Below are 16,340 nucleotides of genomic sequence, written 5' to 3' on the forward strand. Positions count from 1 at the left end.
ACAATTATTAGTCTTATTATTTTGAAAATTTTATTCTGAATGGGAAATAACAATTTATGTAATAATGAAAAATTTCAAGTTTAACGGTTTTTTTTTTTAGTATAAAATAACCAAAATTTTTACTTACGTGTCAATCTTTATTTTATTTTTTAATTCGTGTAAGAAACACTTATGATAAATCTTGTCTTAAATCTTCAACTCTTAGGAATTAAAATCAAAAAAGTACATTTTTAACTATAAAATAATTTTTGATTTTAACGACTTTTGTCGAAATTTCAACTTCAAATTCTCATAAGGAATTAGTGCAAATTTACGCTTAACTTGTAAGACAAACTTATGAAGAAAATTGTATTACATTTTCAAGCTTTTTGACTGAGTATAAAAAATGTTGATCAACAATAATCAAAAAAAATCTAAAAAAAAGCAGGTAAGTGGATGTCGCTCTGCTGTACAGTAGATTACAAGTGGGTCATTGTATAATGGTTGTATTAGACTTGAATTCAATGATATAATATCGTTGTACAAGAAAAACGATTCTGAGTGGAGACGGTTTGTCAGTCTGGATATTTTATATTTTGTTATTATTTATTTTATCATGTACCTAAGTTAAATTAATATCAAAATATTATAATTTTTTATTCGTTTCTATGGTAATAAACAAAGCGTTAGAAATTAAAATCCCATTTTTATCGTTTTTTCGTAATTTTTCGGTGGCTTTTTCCGTGGCATTAAATAACTGACCTCTCTAAAGTACCATCTTGATCCAATTTGCTAAAAGATAAGGTACTATATGTTGAAATCGAAACACTCCTTCTGGAAGAAATTTTGTATACAGGATATACATAGCTAAAATATACTAGAAAATGGTAGCGTAAATATTTGGTGAAAATTGCAAATATCAACGGTTATTTATTTTTGAATTACAACAAAATAACAAAATCGATTTTGTCAAAAATTGGTGTTGTGTAAATATTTCCGTTTTTCCGTAATTATTTTTTAGGTTTTAGAAGAAAAATACGTGGAATTTTTACTTTTACTTTTTTACCAAAGTACCAAATAAATCCAATTTCGTACCAGAAACTACCGATGAAGTTGATACAATCAAAGCTTTTTTTCTACTAGGTAAAATATTGTGTTCATACCTACACAATAAAAAACACTAAAGCGTTGTAAAACTAACTTACTCATCACTCGGAATCTAAAAAGCGTAATATTTAAATATTTGATATTATCGTGTGCTAAGTTAACCTTTTATATTGGTATTTAGATATTGCCTTAAAAATTGTTTTCACATGGAGTGTAAATAAAATTAGATAAAAAAAAAATTGATTTGTGATCTTTGTCCCTTCTTCGTGCAATTCATTGAAATTAAAATTGACAAACCATTATATTATAATTAATCTTATTAAGAGCTGATATAGTCCTAATTATTATAATATGTATTGATAAACATATTGTACGCAGGTCTCCTGTTCGGAAGACTTTTAGTATTTTAACAGTCTTCTGTAGTTACATTACAATAATGACACCTAGAATACTATATAATATTATTTTTTTTAAACGACCTAATAAAATAGAACATACCTGTTCAAAGCACTGTGGTTACATTGTCTGTTAACTATAAATCAGACAAATAGTTTGCGGGAAATATAATTATGCCAGTTCGCATAAACAGCCATTAAACATTTAATGAATCAATAGTGAGCTAATGGTCGCTTAAATATGTCTACCTCTAAGCTTTATATTCGTGTTTTTTTTTCACTACAATAAGTGATATGAATTTTGAAATAATACAACATATTATTATATTATTATATTCTGTTCCATTGTTTATGAACTTTACAGCTTTGGAAATTCAAACAATACATCAACGTCAGATGATTTTAACTCATCGTAAAATAATAACTCCCATTATCGTGTTACATGAGCTTTTAATGTACAGATTTTTATAAAGATTAAGTAGAATGAAAAACTAAAATTATTCCGTGACATCGTAACCCCAAATTTAGATTCGAAACAAAAACATAATTTTATTTTTTATTTTACGCATCATATAATATTTGCCTATTATATTATGATGATGTTAGATTTTGGTATTTTAAAGAATATTTGACATACTTAAATTTTATAAAAATTAAATGTGGATGTTCTCACGAGTTTTCATTTTTAATTTAAATAAAAAAAATATAAAATTCTACATATTTTAAAATTAAAATAGTGAACTATCTGTATAAAAAAATAAATAACACAATTTTAAATACATTTTGGGCCATGTTATTAAAATATTTTCCTACATTATATATTTATTTGTGCGTGAATATACGTATATATTACTAACTTAGTTTGATTTGAAATAAATTTAATGATTTTTTTTAATTGCCTATATATAAAAATGTAAGTAGGTTGGTACCATAATATTTTAATAAATTCGAATATTTTTTTTTTTTTTTTATTGATCTTTAAAGCCCGACGACTATGGCCATTAGCTGATTGTGGGGTTTTATGATTGTAGTAGTAGGTTTTGTAATGGTTGGGGGTTTTTACACGTGTGTAATGAGTTTGGCAGAATTTTTGATTGGGCACCCGTGGGTATCTGCCATGCCCGGGTGGGGGATGGCGGCACTTGTTCTCCGGACACCGTGACTTGTCCGAAGAAAAATGCCGCCCGTGGCCAAGGAATCGAACTCGGGTCGGCTGCGTTGCAGCCGACGCCTTAGTCCGCTCGGCCACTCCGTCCTCCAATTCGAATATTTAAATGATATTATAAATTTAGTTTTAGTTTAAAAGCTATAATTTATTTAACGCATATAGTATAAAACCTACACCATGCCGTATTTTGTCACGTATTTGATCCACAAAATCATTCGCATTCACGGTATAATGTAATTACCAGTAACCGGCGTTAAAATCCAAAAGGTAAAAATGTTCAAGAGCCACGTACCATCGTGTGTGTATACCTACCGCGTACAATATAATAATTTGCATAACCATATCGTATCATTTTGATCTTGCAGTGCTTCGAATACAATTTTTGATGAAATCGCGGCGGCATCCCTCTCCGCGATTCGTGTCGTTTCAAAAATATACAGCCCAACTAGCACCAAAATTCTCATAGCTACTATAAATATTCTTTTGATATTAAAAATAAATAGGTAGTTGATTCAAAATTGAACAATCATTGAATAATATAATATTGATATTATGAAGATATCAATAAAATCCATGAACTATGAATATTCATTTCATGTGTCTGAATTGATTTTTTATTATATTACCTATTATTTTTATATGATTTATGCCCAGCTTTTTTAGAAGCTAACCTGACCTAACCTAACCATTGTCTCTTACACACTACATGTAGTGTTTTCTTTTATTCGATAAAAAATGTTTACGTCTCATACTAATACACTGCTCTTGTTACCGCGCAGATACCGGTACTGGTATGGATATACGGCGGAGGTTACATGTCCGGTACTTCGACATTAGACATCTACGACGGCGATCTGCTGGCGGCCACTTTCGACGTGATGATCGCCTCCATGCAGTACAGGCTCGGGGCATTCGGTTCGTTGTATTTAACGCCAGAGCTGCCAGAGGATAGCGACGACGCGCCTGGCAATATGGGATTATGGGATCAGGCGCTGGCTATCAAGTGGATCAAAGAAAATGCAGCGGCTTTCGGCGCTGATCCAGAGACAATTACGTTGTTTGGCGAATCGGCTGGTGGTGGATCAGTAAGTCAACTGTTATATTGACGTGTATTCATATAATATATTATAATACGAAGCGTATAAAATTATATTTGTAAAGTTAGTCCGTTTTTAAACGAAGTCCATTTTCCGAGAGTATATAATTACTTACCCGCATCACTATTATTATAGGTGTATAATAATATTATGCATAAAAAAATTATGTCTTAAAAATGTCCCTGCAGATACGTTAACGGTATAAAATAAAGGTGTGATGATCTGCAAATGAGTAATATAAATATATATTTCTTCCTTCACAGCCCATTTTCATTTTTTACCGCGGTACACACTGGATGTTCAAGCGGATATGTCCCACTCAATAATCTTAATTTTACTGTGTAAACGTTACAGGGAGTTGTCGCACAGGCCTGGGCCGTAAATTTGTCACTTATACAAAAATATTGAAATTGTGAAAATAAAACACAACTTGGTCAAACAACTGTTCGCTCGAAAAATCGCTCAACTACCTATTAACTTTTGAGTAAAAATTAATCATGTCTTATTTAGTTATTAAATAATTTATAATTTCTTATTAAGAGGGCGCTACCCATGCATTTGTTGTCTCAGTCTTACACACTTACGACAGCAAATTTTCGTTCACTAGTTTCAATAGTATGCTGTTATTTTTGATATTGGAAGTGAGTTGACATATTATAACATTTTTAGATAATACAATTATCTGTGCTTAAGCGTTTGTCTTTTATTTGATATTTTAATTTTCAAACGAGATATGAGCATTTTTAGTTTTTGATATTTCCTATACACATATCTTACTTACAACTAAAAATATTGAAAAATCGCCAACGCTTGAGCCAGATAATATTCTTATCTAAAAGTATGATAATGGGTCATTCACTCTAATATTAAAACTAACAACACACTATTGAAACTAGTGAAGGGAAATTTGCTATGTCGTGCTTGTGTAAGACAGAGACAACAAATTCATGGATAGCGTCCTCTATTAAATTGTTTTGAAATAAAAAACACAAAACGTCTGTGTGATAATGTGTATACGATAATTAATATGTTTGTGTGAACGACTGCAAATTGACGGCCAACCACTGTGTAATATTTCTGTAATTTTCGTATACTGTAAAATAAAGATTTTTGAACATTCGCACTTGAACATATTATGTTCATATGCTGTGATATGGTGTGATCATCATCGCGGTGAAAAATAAAAATGAAGAGACAAATATATTATATATACGACTTGCAAGCAATTAAGTTTTTTAAGACAAAAAAAAAATACCCGTAATTCGATATAAATTATATGTCATCAGATTCGTCGATATTATGGCTAAATCGTAATGACGACTTTATTGATAATTTATCGCACAGGTGAGCGTGCACCTAATATCGCCGGAGACAAGAGGCATGGTGAGACGTGGGATCATACAATCTGGCACCGTGAATGCACCTTGGAGCTATATGACTGGCGAACGGGCAGTGGACATAGCAAAGAAGTTGTTGGACGATTGCAATTGCAATTCGACGTCGTTGAATAACAACCCGATCGGCACCATGTCGTGCATGCGATCTGTCGACGCAAGTACTATATCCAAAAAGCAGTGGAACAGCTATTCCGGTATTTTGGGTTTCCCATCTGCGCCCACCGTGGACGGGATTCTCCTGCCAGAACACCCGCTAGACATGTTGGCTAAGGCGAACTTTTCGGACATCGACATACTCATTGGAAGCAATCTGAACGAAGGTAATTTTTTTTTTTTGCTTAGTTTTGCTTAAAGCCAAATTATATTTAAAAACTTAACACAGAACAGTTATGTTAATTTTTAGATAGAACAATATTATTTAAAATCACTCATTACGATCTACGAAAGTACAGTTTGAAGTTACTGTAGAAATTGCTTAACAATTTGATATTTTGAGATAGCACATTTTGGTTCTGAGCTCACGTAATATAATATGTAGGTTATAGGTAGATATATAGGTATAGGTACCTACACGCTCGTTTAATATTTATATAACTACCTATACAGCGAGGTATTAATTCGACGTATAATTTATTATAATTATATACTATACCGTCTTAGAAACGAGTTGGTCATTTGATTATTTTTTATATATGAAAAATGTGGTTCGTTTTAACCCATCACGTTGTTTTTGGTGTAGTGACTTAAATCACGATCACGGTGAAGGTTAACAAATTTAAAACATTCCATGCACAGAATGAAATTAATATTCACATTCAGCATTACAATGCCAAGCAATTTAGAACATTCAGACCAATAAACGTGTAAAAATAAATTCTACAGGAAAAAAATTATTGTTGGAGGAATTTTGTAAAAAAAAATATTTAAACACAATAAAATGTTTATTCATGTGCTAAACTTTTTTTTAAGTTTTGTGGATTCAAAATTAGAATATTAAAATATACATTTATTTTCCTCAAATATTTTTTCAAAGTTACATTCAAACATGGAAACTTAGAATTGAAAATTCGGATTTGTTCTTCTTTAAAAGTTATTTTTATTATTTCATATATATATACCTATACCGTATAAACTCCGGGCTGCCTCAAAGTTTTTGTTTTACAAAAATATGAAAACGTTCCTTCAATAACTGCTGAAAGCTTTTTACATCGTACATTTTCTTAAGCCAAACTTATTCACCGGTCAAGGTAAATTATATATTTATGTGGGTACAATCAATAAAACAAAATAATTTTTGTTTCAACAGAAGTATTGTTTATTTAAGTAATTTACTTGGATTATATTATAATGTCCAAAACCATATAAACTAATAAAATAAAACAAATCACATTACGATTGACGAAATTAAACTAGGACAGTAATAAATTATCATTTCATCATAGATAAGTAAACAATAAAATATGTAAAATATTTCGGTTTAGCGCCCCATTTACGTAATTTTATGTTATTCAATGTTTAATTTAATGTAAATAATATTTTTTTTATAAACAATTTTTTTATTCAGCTCAGTATTGTACTGCTTATAAATAGCAATGTTGTTAAAAATACTTTTCAAAAGTATTTCAATTAGGTATTTAAATACTCCAGCTAAAAAGTATTAAAATATTTATTTAAATACTTTTGCTAATAAGTATTTAAATACAAATACAAATATTACAAATATATTCAAAAAAAATTTCAAATACTTTTAAATACATTTATTTTTAGCCTTGTTGTTTTCAGGTTCTTAATTCTTAAAACTAATTATTTGTTTAATGTAATAATGTAAATTGAATATGGTTAGGACCTACGACAATATTAGTCTAGTGAGTAGTAACTATAGTGACTAACGTATAACGATTAACGAATAATGAGTGTGGTATACTGGGACCCGGGGTGTCGTCGTGCTACGGCACTATTAAATATAAATAGCCAAATATACGGTATACTGTATTGGCGATTGAAATTGATAAGATGTACGAGATGTAACAGGGACACTGTGTATCATTTATATGTTATTTTACATGTTCCATTGTTCCCTGTTACAGGGAACCCCCCGCCGGCCTGATAATTGATTAGCTTTCAATCGCCAATACGGGAAATTTTATTTTTCCCGTAATATGTTTAAATGATATTGTTTGTCGAAAATAATATTTATAATCATCACATCGTCTCGTCGACGATAAGCAATTTCTTCATAGTCGAAAATCAAACTAAAAATCTTGTTCGAAAGGATTTTGTATTTAATATTTTAAGTACAAAATAAAATAATAAGTATTTGAAATATATTTGAAATACTTCTGTTCAAAAGTATTTCAAATGTATTTAAAACACAGAAAAAGTATTTAAATACTAATATTTAAATATTTAACAAGTATGATAAATAGTTACCTAACTTAACCTAACTAAATCGATATAATAATCCAGGTAGATACATAAATTAAAATCTCCTACATTTTTATGGTTCTAGGTTTACTTTCGGCTCCCATTTTAATTTATTTTCAGTGAGTAAAATAACACTTGAAAACTTTTAGTTTTTATTCAAAGATGGCATGTGTTTTCACTTTTCTTTTATTGTTGAAAAAGTAATAATCGTAAGAAATATTCTTATACCTAGGTAGAAAGATAATAATTCAAACATTTTTTGTAAAATGTTTATTAGGTAGATTTTTCATACATCAATTAATTTATAATATAATATATAGATATGTTCTTTTAGATTCTGAAGTAAAGTGAGGAATATTATTACATATATAATATTGATTTAAAAAAAATACCTATATCACATAAATCGATTTTAGTTGGTGGTTATTATTAAATAATAGTATATATTAGGTCAAATAATTTATATTTAGATAGATGCATTATTCAAAAGTTAAATTCAAATTATATTTTAGAAAAATTACTATTATAATAATTGTAGTAAAAAATAATTATATTATAGTGTGATAGTTCGAGTTTGGACTGTTCAGAATATGACGAACGGATTTTTTCATTAATTTCAAAGTTTGTAGAATGCCTATTTAATTTTATGATTATTAATCTCTTACATTTTAATTTCAAATATCTTGAATAACAATTTTCTGCAAAATCATATTTTGAATAACGAATGTCATGTACACATATTTCATTGAGGTATCAAATATTATATAATAATTATTAATAATAGTAACAATAATAATTCAATGAGCCAAGCAGATCAATATTCTAAAGACAAGTGTTAAACACTTAGGCTCTATATTATTTCTTACTTAAAGCTTATTATTAGTAATGTTTAGATGGAACTGTTGTTCAAATGATTATTTAAAAACTTAAAGCAACGTGTTTATAGTTTATAACAACAGTATTGTACATCGCATTTTTTATAGCGAACAATTCATAATTCATTATGTATTTTACGTGTTCAAATAATAAATTGACACCAACTATACTTTTAATTGTATTATTTGTATCAACGGTTAAGTCTAAACGAATTACTACCTATTGACATTGGAATTAACAGAACAATTAAATAAGTAATTCAGCATTCTACGCTCTGCGTTTTCATTACACATCATCATATAAGCAATTAATCCAACATAATTTTATACCTAGAATATATATTTTTTTATATATATAAAATAGTAGACAAATAGACAATATTAATACAAAAATAAGTATTATGTTTTTATAACTTTTGTAAGTCCGTGCAAAAAATCATACACGTTTTTAATAATTTTGCAAAATAAAATTTCGGTCATTATATAATTGATTAAATTAACAATTATATAATGACAGAAATGTCCTGTCGTATGACGGATAGCTGCAATTATAATTAATATTTGTTTAATCTTAATCTTAATAATTGTAGTTAGATATCTGTCACAAAAATTCGACACTTGCTTAAATAGCAATAACACATTTATTTTATTATTGTAAACTAAGTAGGTACGTGATTGGTTGACAGCCTACTGCCTAGACAGACGCACATACTATTATTAGGTATAGAAAATCGCGCGCGATTAGCCATCTTAATTATTGTTCGGAAGTCAAAATAAAATACAATACGAATTTAAAACGTAAGAAAAATTATATGTTATTACGTGAAATAAAATCGGCAAATGATAAAATCGTATGCGGAAGAAAACGATTAAAACCGTGGTTTTCTGGAAATGGAAACAATACGCGGGTTGTTCCAGCGAGTCGATATCATACGTTGCGTGTCGGTATAAGGTGGTCGGACGAAAAACCGGGTCAAAAGTGTAATAAAATAAAGAAAAAAATATAATATTATGTGATATACGTATATGCTTTACGTTTTATACAAATTTTGTCGAGACAAATAATCCCGTGTGTATACGAATTGACAATCGAAAAGTTTACAGTTATACGACCATAAAAAAATAATAACAATAATAACCAAAAGAACATTGATCGGTCGGACCGCAGACGAACGGACGTACGCGACACATAAATGTGTGACTGGCACCTGCAATATTTTTTTTTCGCTTAAAACCACGTGGCACAGACACACCAACACTATGAAATTAATAATATTTCGAACAAAATATATTATAATTCCATCATATTATTTTTTTCCGTGCCTGCGGAAATGTGCTTAATGCAGATATTACATATTTACATGGTGTACCTACAAATACCGAGACACATCATTATTAATGAATTAATGCTCTTCCGTATTTAACCGAAATTATGAAGCACATAAACTATGGATGCGTGTACTTACCTAAGCTTTTTCTCTGAATATTGCATAATATTATCATGGACAAATTATATCTTCATAATATTTGAAATTACCTACGTTTAGAAATCAACTAAAATATTTGAAGAAATAATAACACTTATCTGGGATTTTTTTTTAAAAAAAAAACTACTTAATAAGAATTAAAAAAACTTTTATCCACAAAACCCATTATTATTATTTATTACCTAATATTGAGACTATTACAAATTACATTTATTCGAAGTTAAAAAGTAGTTACAATTTTGAAATTTTTTTTTTCATTCAATATTAGGTAGACTATGTTTTTCACTCTACCTACTTCAGAATCTAAAAAAAATGTATAGGTATACCTACTAAACATTTTACAATAATATTGTAAAATTTTTTTGAATTTTGTTTCTACTTATTAAAATATTTCTGCAGTCATTACTTTTTCAACAATGAGGAAAGCATATGCTAAAAAAAACTAAAAGTTTCATCTATATTTTTTACTCTCACAAAATAAATCAAAATGGGAACCGAAAGAAAATCTAGAACCAAAAGGATTTAGGAAATTTTAGATTATAATACACGTTGATTAATTGTTATAAAATTTTACGGATTTTGTTAGGTTAGGTAACTATTTATTTTAGCTAGTATAAGACAAGCTAGTATAAGTTGTAAATTATGATATAAATAAAAATAAACATAAAAATTAAAATTAAATGTTCATTAAATACACGTGATGACTTTGAGTGGAGCGATAAATGTATTGGTTTTACAATGATTTGTGTGTTTTTTTTTGTGTCCGTCGTCATATTTCGGAGCAGTAAACATAAATCAATCTTCAACTTTAAGAGTAGTTTCTAGAAGCAAATCGGATCTAGTTGGTACTTAAGGAGGTCAAAAGTAAAAGATTTCCAACAAACTTTATAGAATGATCGAGATAAACAAAAAGAAAAGGTTAAACGAGAATTTTTACACAAAACAAGTTTTTGACGAAATTGGTTTTGTTTTTTGTTTTTGTAATTCAATACTGAATAAGCAAAGACATAATATTATGCATATATAATAATAATTAATTTTTACTGTTAAAAAATATATTTATTTGAGATCATTAAATATTCTAAAATCTAAATCTTAATCGTTACTTACGATATTATTCATGACGATATCGATTTACAATTTAAGAAATATCTTATAACCTTGATAGTTATATAATTACTTTTTTGATTTATAGTATGAAGTATACACTATACAAAGTATATTAACACTATATCATATTTTTTCTTTTCGATTTAATAAACCATGTGATTGCTATAACGTCTACATTTCTTCACCGTTACATGGTAGTTTTTTTTTTTGATAATTTGTAAAACTACTGAGAAAATTTAAAAATTACCATTTCTAAAATTCTAACACCAATGGATTTCCAATCTTTGATAGCGGGTTAAATAAAACTTTTTGAGCTCTTCTTTTACCCCAAAAAAAATTTACAGAAAAGTTTATAATAAAAATAAAATCATATCAATGCGTAAAACCAATCCCCATTTCACTCCTACCTATAATCTAAAACTTTGGAAGTACTCTCATTGAATCTAGTCTATAAAATCTTGCCCAAAAAACCTCGAATCAAGTTTAGTATAATAATTCATAATAGTGTTTTAATATTTCTTTCGGGAAGAGAAGCGTATAATGATTTTTTCCTTGACACTAACTAATAATTAATTTTTAATTACAATATTTTATTTGAATTGTAGTTATTTTTGTTTTGAAATAATAATTTATTATACTTGATGACTATTATTAATCTGCAAGTATATATAAAATAAAAGTATATAACTATATATAATATCGGCAGTGCCCTCGCACGAGAGTAAAGAATTTTTTAATGTATACCTAAGTACTTACTTTGGAAATATGTTTGTATGAAATTGATGAGTATATAACTACATAGGTACCTACTACCTACCCACTTCGTACTTGAGTTATTAATGTGGGTAAAACATACATTTTAATATGCCGTGTGCTCTTAAAGAATGCGAATGTATATTATTCAGTTTATTAATTATTTCAATACGAATTTACTATTGAAATGTTTCTCATTTTTATCCGTTTAGGGTAGAACTGAGGTTTATTATACGCGTTGTATTGAGTACGGTATGCGAAATGGTTGCTTGCGTTGCATTAATTTCAGTTACCTGTGTAATTTTTAAGGACTCAGTTTATAAACCTTAACCCTCTCGTACAGAATTAGATATTTATATGAAATAATTGCCGATGTTTTTTGCTTTTAACATTAAACAAACGGGCACCATAATCAACGGTCATAATCACAAACGTATGTGTTATTTTTGCATTACTTGCAGAAATAATCTCGTGCGGATCGTACGACTTGGCATAATATATTATCTACAAACGTCGGTGATCACACTAATTGCGCCAAAATATAATACTAATTTCGTATTCTATGTTATACTTACCAATTAATATAATAATATTTTAGGTTACTCATTAAGTACGATTTTTCCTCCAAGTATTATAATTTATATATAATCGAATTTTTTTTTTACGCAAAATAATTGGGTTTTTTAAATTTTTAATTAAAATGGTCTCGCAGAAACTATATAATTAATTATGTATTTTCCCCCCCCCCTCCACCATTGCCCGACACCTGCACGCGCCAATCGATACCCAATAGACGTTTTATTATTATTGATTGTTTATAATAGGATTATCTGATTTTGTCAAAAACCGTCACACTGACGTTTACGTCCGAATACGTTTCAAAGTTAATTTAATCACGACCACGGAATTTCAAACGTTAATTCCATCGTTGTCGGATTATCACGACGTGTCGGGGGAAAAAAAGCATATTGTATTTAAACGTCACACGCCGCGTTTTATACCGCGTATACCGCACGGGTATTACCAGCTCTATATACCAAGCAGCGACCGCGAGTATACCTTGCGCTAAAATTCTTGGAAAATCATATTAGTTTTTGTCGAGACAGACGGACGCGGAGTGATTGTGTTCGGGCGGTCGGTAAAAGTATATTATATATAAACGCGTCATGACAACATCCATTTGCACGACCTATTTAATTTTTTTTCTCCCTTATATATTTTATCACATACACACTTACGTTTGTGTATGCGTGCGCGTTTTTTTGTGCACACATTTTTCACATTACTCTTTTAGGTCTGGAAAAAAAAGTAATCCTCATTCGTCATCAGCCCTCGGAATGTCACAAGTGCCCCCCCTCCCCCCACCACAACCCAAACACTCTGCCAACATATAGTTCGATATATTCGTTTGTCCGTATACCTGCAGCTAGGTTAGGTTAGGTTAGGTGACATTTTTTACAAATCTCTGTAGAAAATAATACATAGACTCTGTGGGAAATATAATATATACATAGAATAATATTTCTTTACATTTTAATATTATTAGGTATATACCTCGCCAGTTGTCCACTAGCCGTTATAATCCGTATCATACATAAATATTCGAGAAAACACGAATGAAATATAGAATTAATGTCTCCGTGGTACTCGCTAACTCCGTTGACGTGTCAAAATGAACTAAACCAAATCGATTAATATAACTTTCACACTTCGTCAACGACAACTGACAACCCCGTAACTAACTAAATAATACACGTGTTGCTCATTTGGGCACTATCAAGTACTTAGACCTACTGTTTGATAAAAGACTAAGGTGTGAAAAACAAATCATCTAAACTCAACATAAAATCATAAACATCCATTGATAACTTACTCACTCCTCAAAGTCTTGAACCAATCTAAACCCATAGTTCAAATTCAGTAGAACGCAGCCAAAACATCGAATTCTAAAAAATAAAAATCTGCTAATAAAAAATACTCTTTCTCATCACCGACGCTTTCAACGAGTCCGTCCAGTTGGCACCGAAACTTATAGTGCTACAACTTCATACATCAATATTTTGCTAAGAATTTGTTACCCTAATATATCTTAAACGGTTTCCTACACACTGACCTGCACATAAACACGATAAAATAAGTGGTAAAAATACACTACCTATAAAAACTTCCACAACCACGCATTCCCTAAAAGTCCTGCAAAATGACTCAAACGCCAGTGGCCAAGATATTTTCTAAGCTACCATAATTAAAGGTCCTAAACACTTCTGTTATATATATATTATTTATATAATTATACATAAATAATATTTCTTTCAACAAATTAACATGCCATTTCTATAATAATGTATTAGCACTCTTGCTTATTGTATACCTACCGCTATAATGTACATAGATTGTATGATAAAAATTAAAAATTAAATATAAAATATAGAACAGATATAAATTCCTACGAATTGTAAAATACATTGTTTGTATACCTATTATCTGATAAATGATGATATAATATCTACCTCTACAGTTTGCGGTTATAACGTCAACTTAGTTTGATGAACTTTTTTCAAAATTATATTGAATTTAGCAGACGGTTTGACATGAAAAAAAAAACTCAGTTTTGTCTTATAATCTTAATGTTATTATTATTTTCGGTGTAGGTACCTAACCTATACATTGAATAGGTATATGTATAAATAAACTCTTTTAAAACACGCGATTACGACGGATTACGCGTGGGTTGTAATATTTACGAACTTTTTGGAATCTATCGTTGTAGGTAGGTATTAGTGTATTACCTATATGACTATTGTGGGGGGGGGCATTGGTCGTATATTCTTTTATAGAAATCCAGTCAATACGATAGTGTATGAAGGTAAAAAAAAAATCATATGGTCAACATTATAGGTTTTAGAGTTCTGGTAGGTTAAATAAAAAGAAAAACTTTTGAATGTTCTTTCGGTCAATAACTCAAGAACACTCAGCGCCGAGAGTAGCGAACCGTAGAAAATCTAGCATGACAAACAACTGAAAAAAAATCCCCTCTCTTCCTTTTCGATAGTTTTTCATCATAGATCATTCCGTTAAAAAACGTGTATAAAGGTATGTAGGTACATTTTTTTTTCTTTCGAAAACCCGATTTAGAGCTACGCTGTACTACGATATTTGGTATTAATATTATGTTCATCACTGTACAATATAATAAAATAATACATTTATTTTGAACATGAAATCGTATTTACAATAATTTCGTTATAATATATTAATATAACATTGAAATGATATCGTGATTACGTCGACTTATTTGCTGTAACAGCCGCAGTTTATTATTATACCTACGCAAAGTGTTTTTAACATTTTTTTTTCACGATATAAATAATATAACATAAACCTATATTAGAGGCTATTACTAATATTATGCATTATTTATGCAGCGATGAATTCTTTCATTTCTGAATTATTGATAATTTACAACTCTGTAATATATTATAACGTTTTTCTTTTACTGAACATTCAATATATTATGCATTAATAATATAAAATTGTCGATTTTTAGCGTTTTTAATACTTAATAGTTTCTCGTGTTTTTGTTTTAAACGTGTTATATAATATACTGTACATTTTTTTTAAATATTTATAATTTCGCAGATTTGTCATATTTTAATAGTTAAGAGTCTAAACTTTAGACAATCTGTGGAAATTGGGTGATAAGTGATAACCAACACGAATCCACCGTGTTTTATCGGACACAAATTAAAAATGTTACGCACATATTAATGAATAATAATATACTCACAATAATAACGAATGTAATATTTCATATAAAGACATGTTAAATTTTTATTTTTTTTTAATACCATCCATGTTTTTTTTTAGTTTTAAAAATTAAGATTTTATGTGTTTGGACAGTTTTTAGAATTTGAAAGCTTTTTTACATTATTTTTTAGGTGATTATTCATATTTTATCAATTTTTAGCGCACTACAAGTGCACGAAAATTCAACATTTATTTTAGTGCATTAAATTCACAGTCCTGATAATATTATATCATCAAAGTTTTTTTAACAAAATACCTACGTCCTACATATATATATATATAATGTAGGTACCAGGCACATATATAATATATATATACTCTTATACCTCTACCTACACAAAATATATAAACGTTATATCTTACACACATTTTATAGCATACAAACCCGACTTCTAATTATATTACAATATTACATGAATGTCAAACTCGAACACCAGTAATGTTGTTTTATTCATTCTTTCATTCTGTTTTTTTTTTTTTTTATTATTATTATTGACGCATGTGAATGTTTTATACGAGCTCCAAAGTTATCGTTTCCACAATATAATGTTTTTATTGTGCACTAATGATCAAGGAGAGGGAACTTGTTATAACAATTTATTTAATGAGGGAGCTATAGGCTCGACGAGGCGCAGGTCTCTCATCAACTTTGCACACAGTCATAATAATATATTGATCACTCCCTTCTCCTCCTAGGAAACTCAACCGCCACTCCCTCTTCACATTTTACCCTTTTACCCT

At 29.1% G+C, this 16,340-nt stretch overlaps 1 protein-coding gene across 2 annotated transcripts in view; it reads left to right on the forward strand.

The window, feature by feature from the left end:
- LOC100168865 (acetylcholinesterase) overlaps positions 1-16,340 on the forward strand; it is a 46,981-nt gene that overhangs the window by 21,663 nt on the left and 8,978 nt on the right. For both annotated transcript variants that reach the window (XM_001948953.5, XM_029488583.1), the window contains 2 exons: positions 3,429-3,734; positions 5,091-5,463. In XM_001948953.5, the coding sequence (XP_001948988.1) occupies positions 3,429-3,734; positions 5,091-5,463 (679 nt within the window). The remainder of the gene's footprint in view (positions 1-3,428; positions 3,735-5,090; positions 5,464-16,340) is intronic.

This window comes from Acyrthosiphon pisum, chromosome A1 (assembly GCF_005508785.2).
Source record: "Acyrthosiphon pisum isolate AL4f chromosome A1, pea_aphid_22Mar2018_4r6ur, whole genome shotgun sequence".
NCBI lineage: Eukaryota > Metazoa > Arthropoda > Insecta > Hemiptera > Aphididae > Acyrthosiphon > Acyrthosiphon pisum.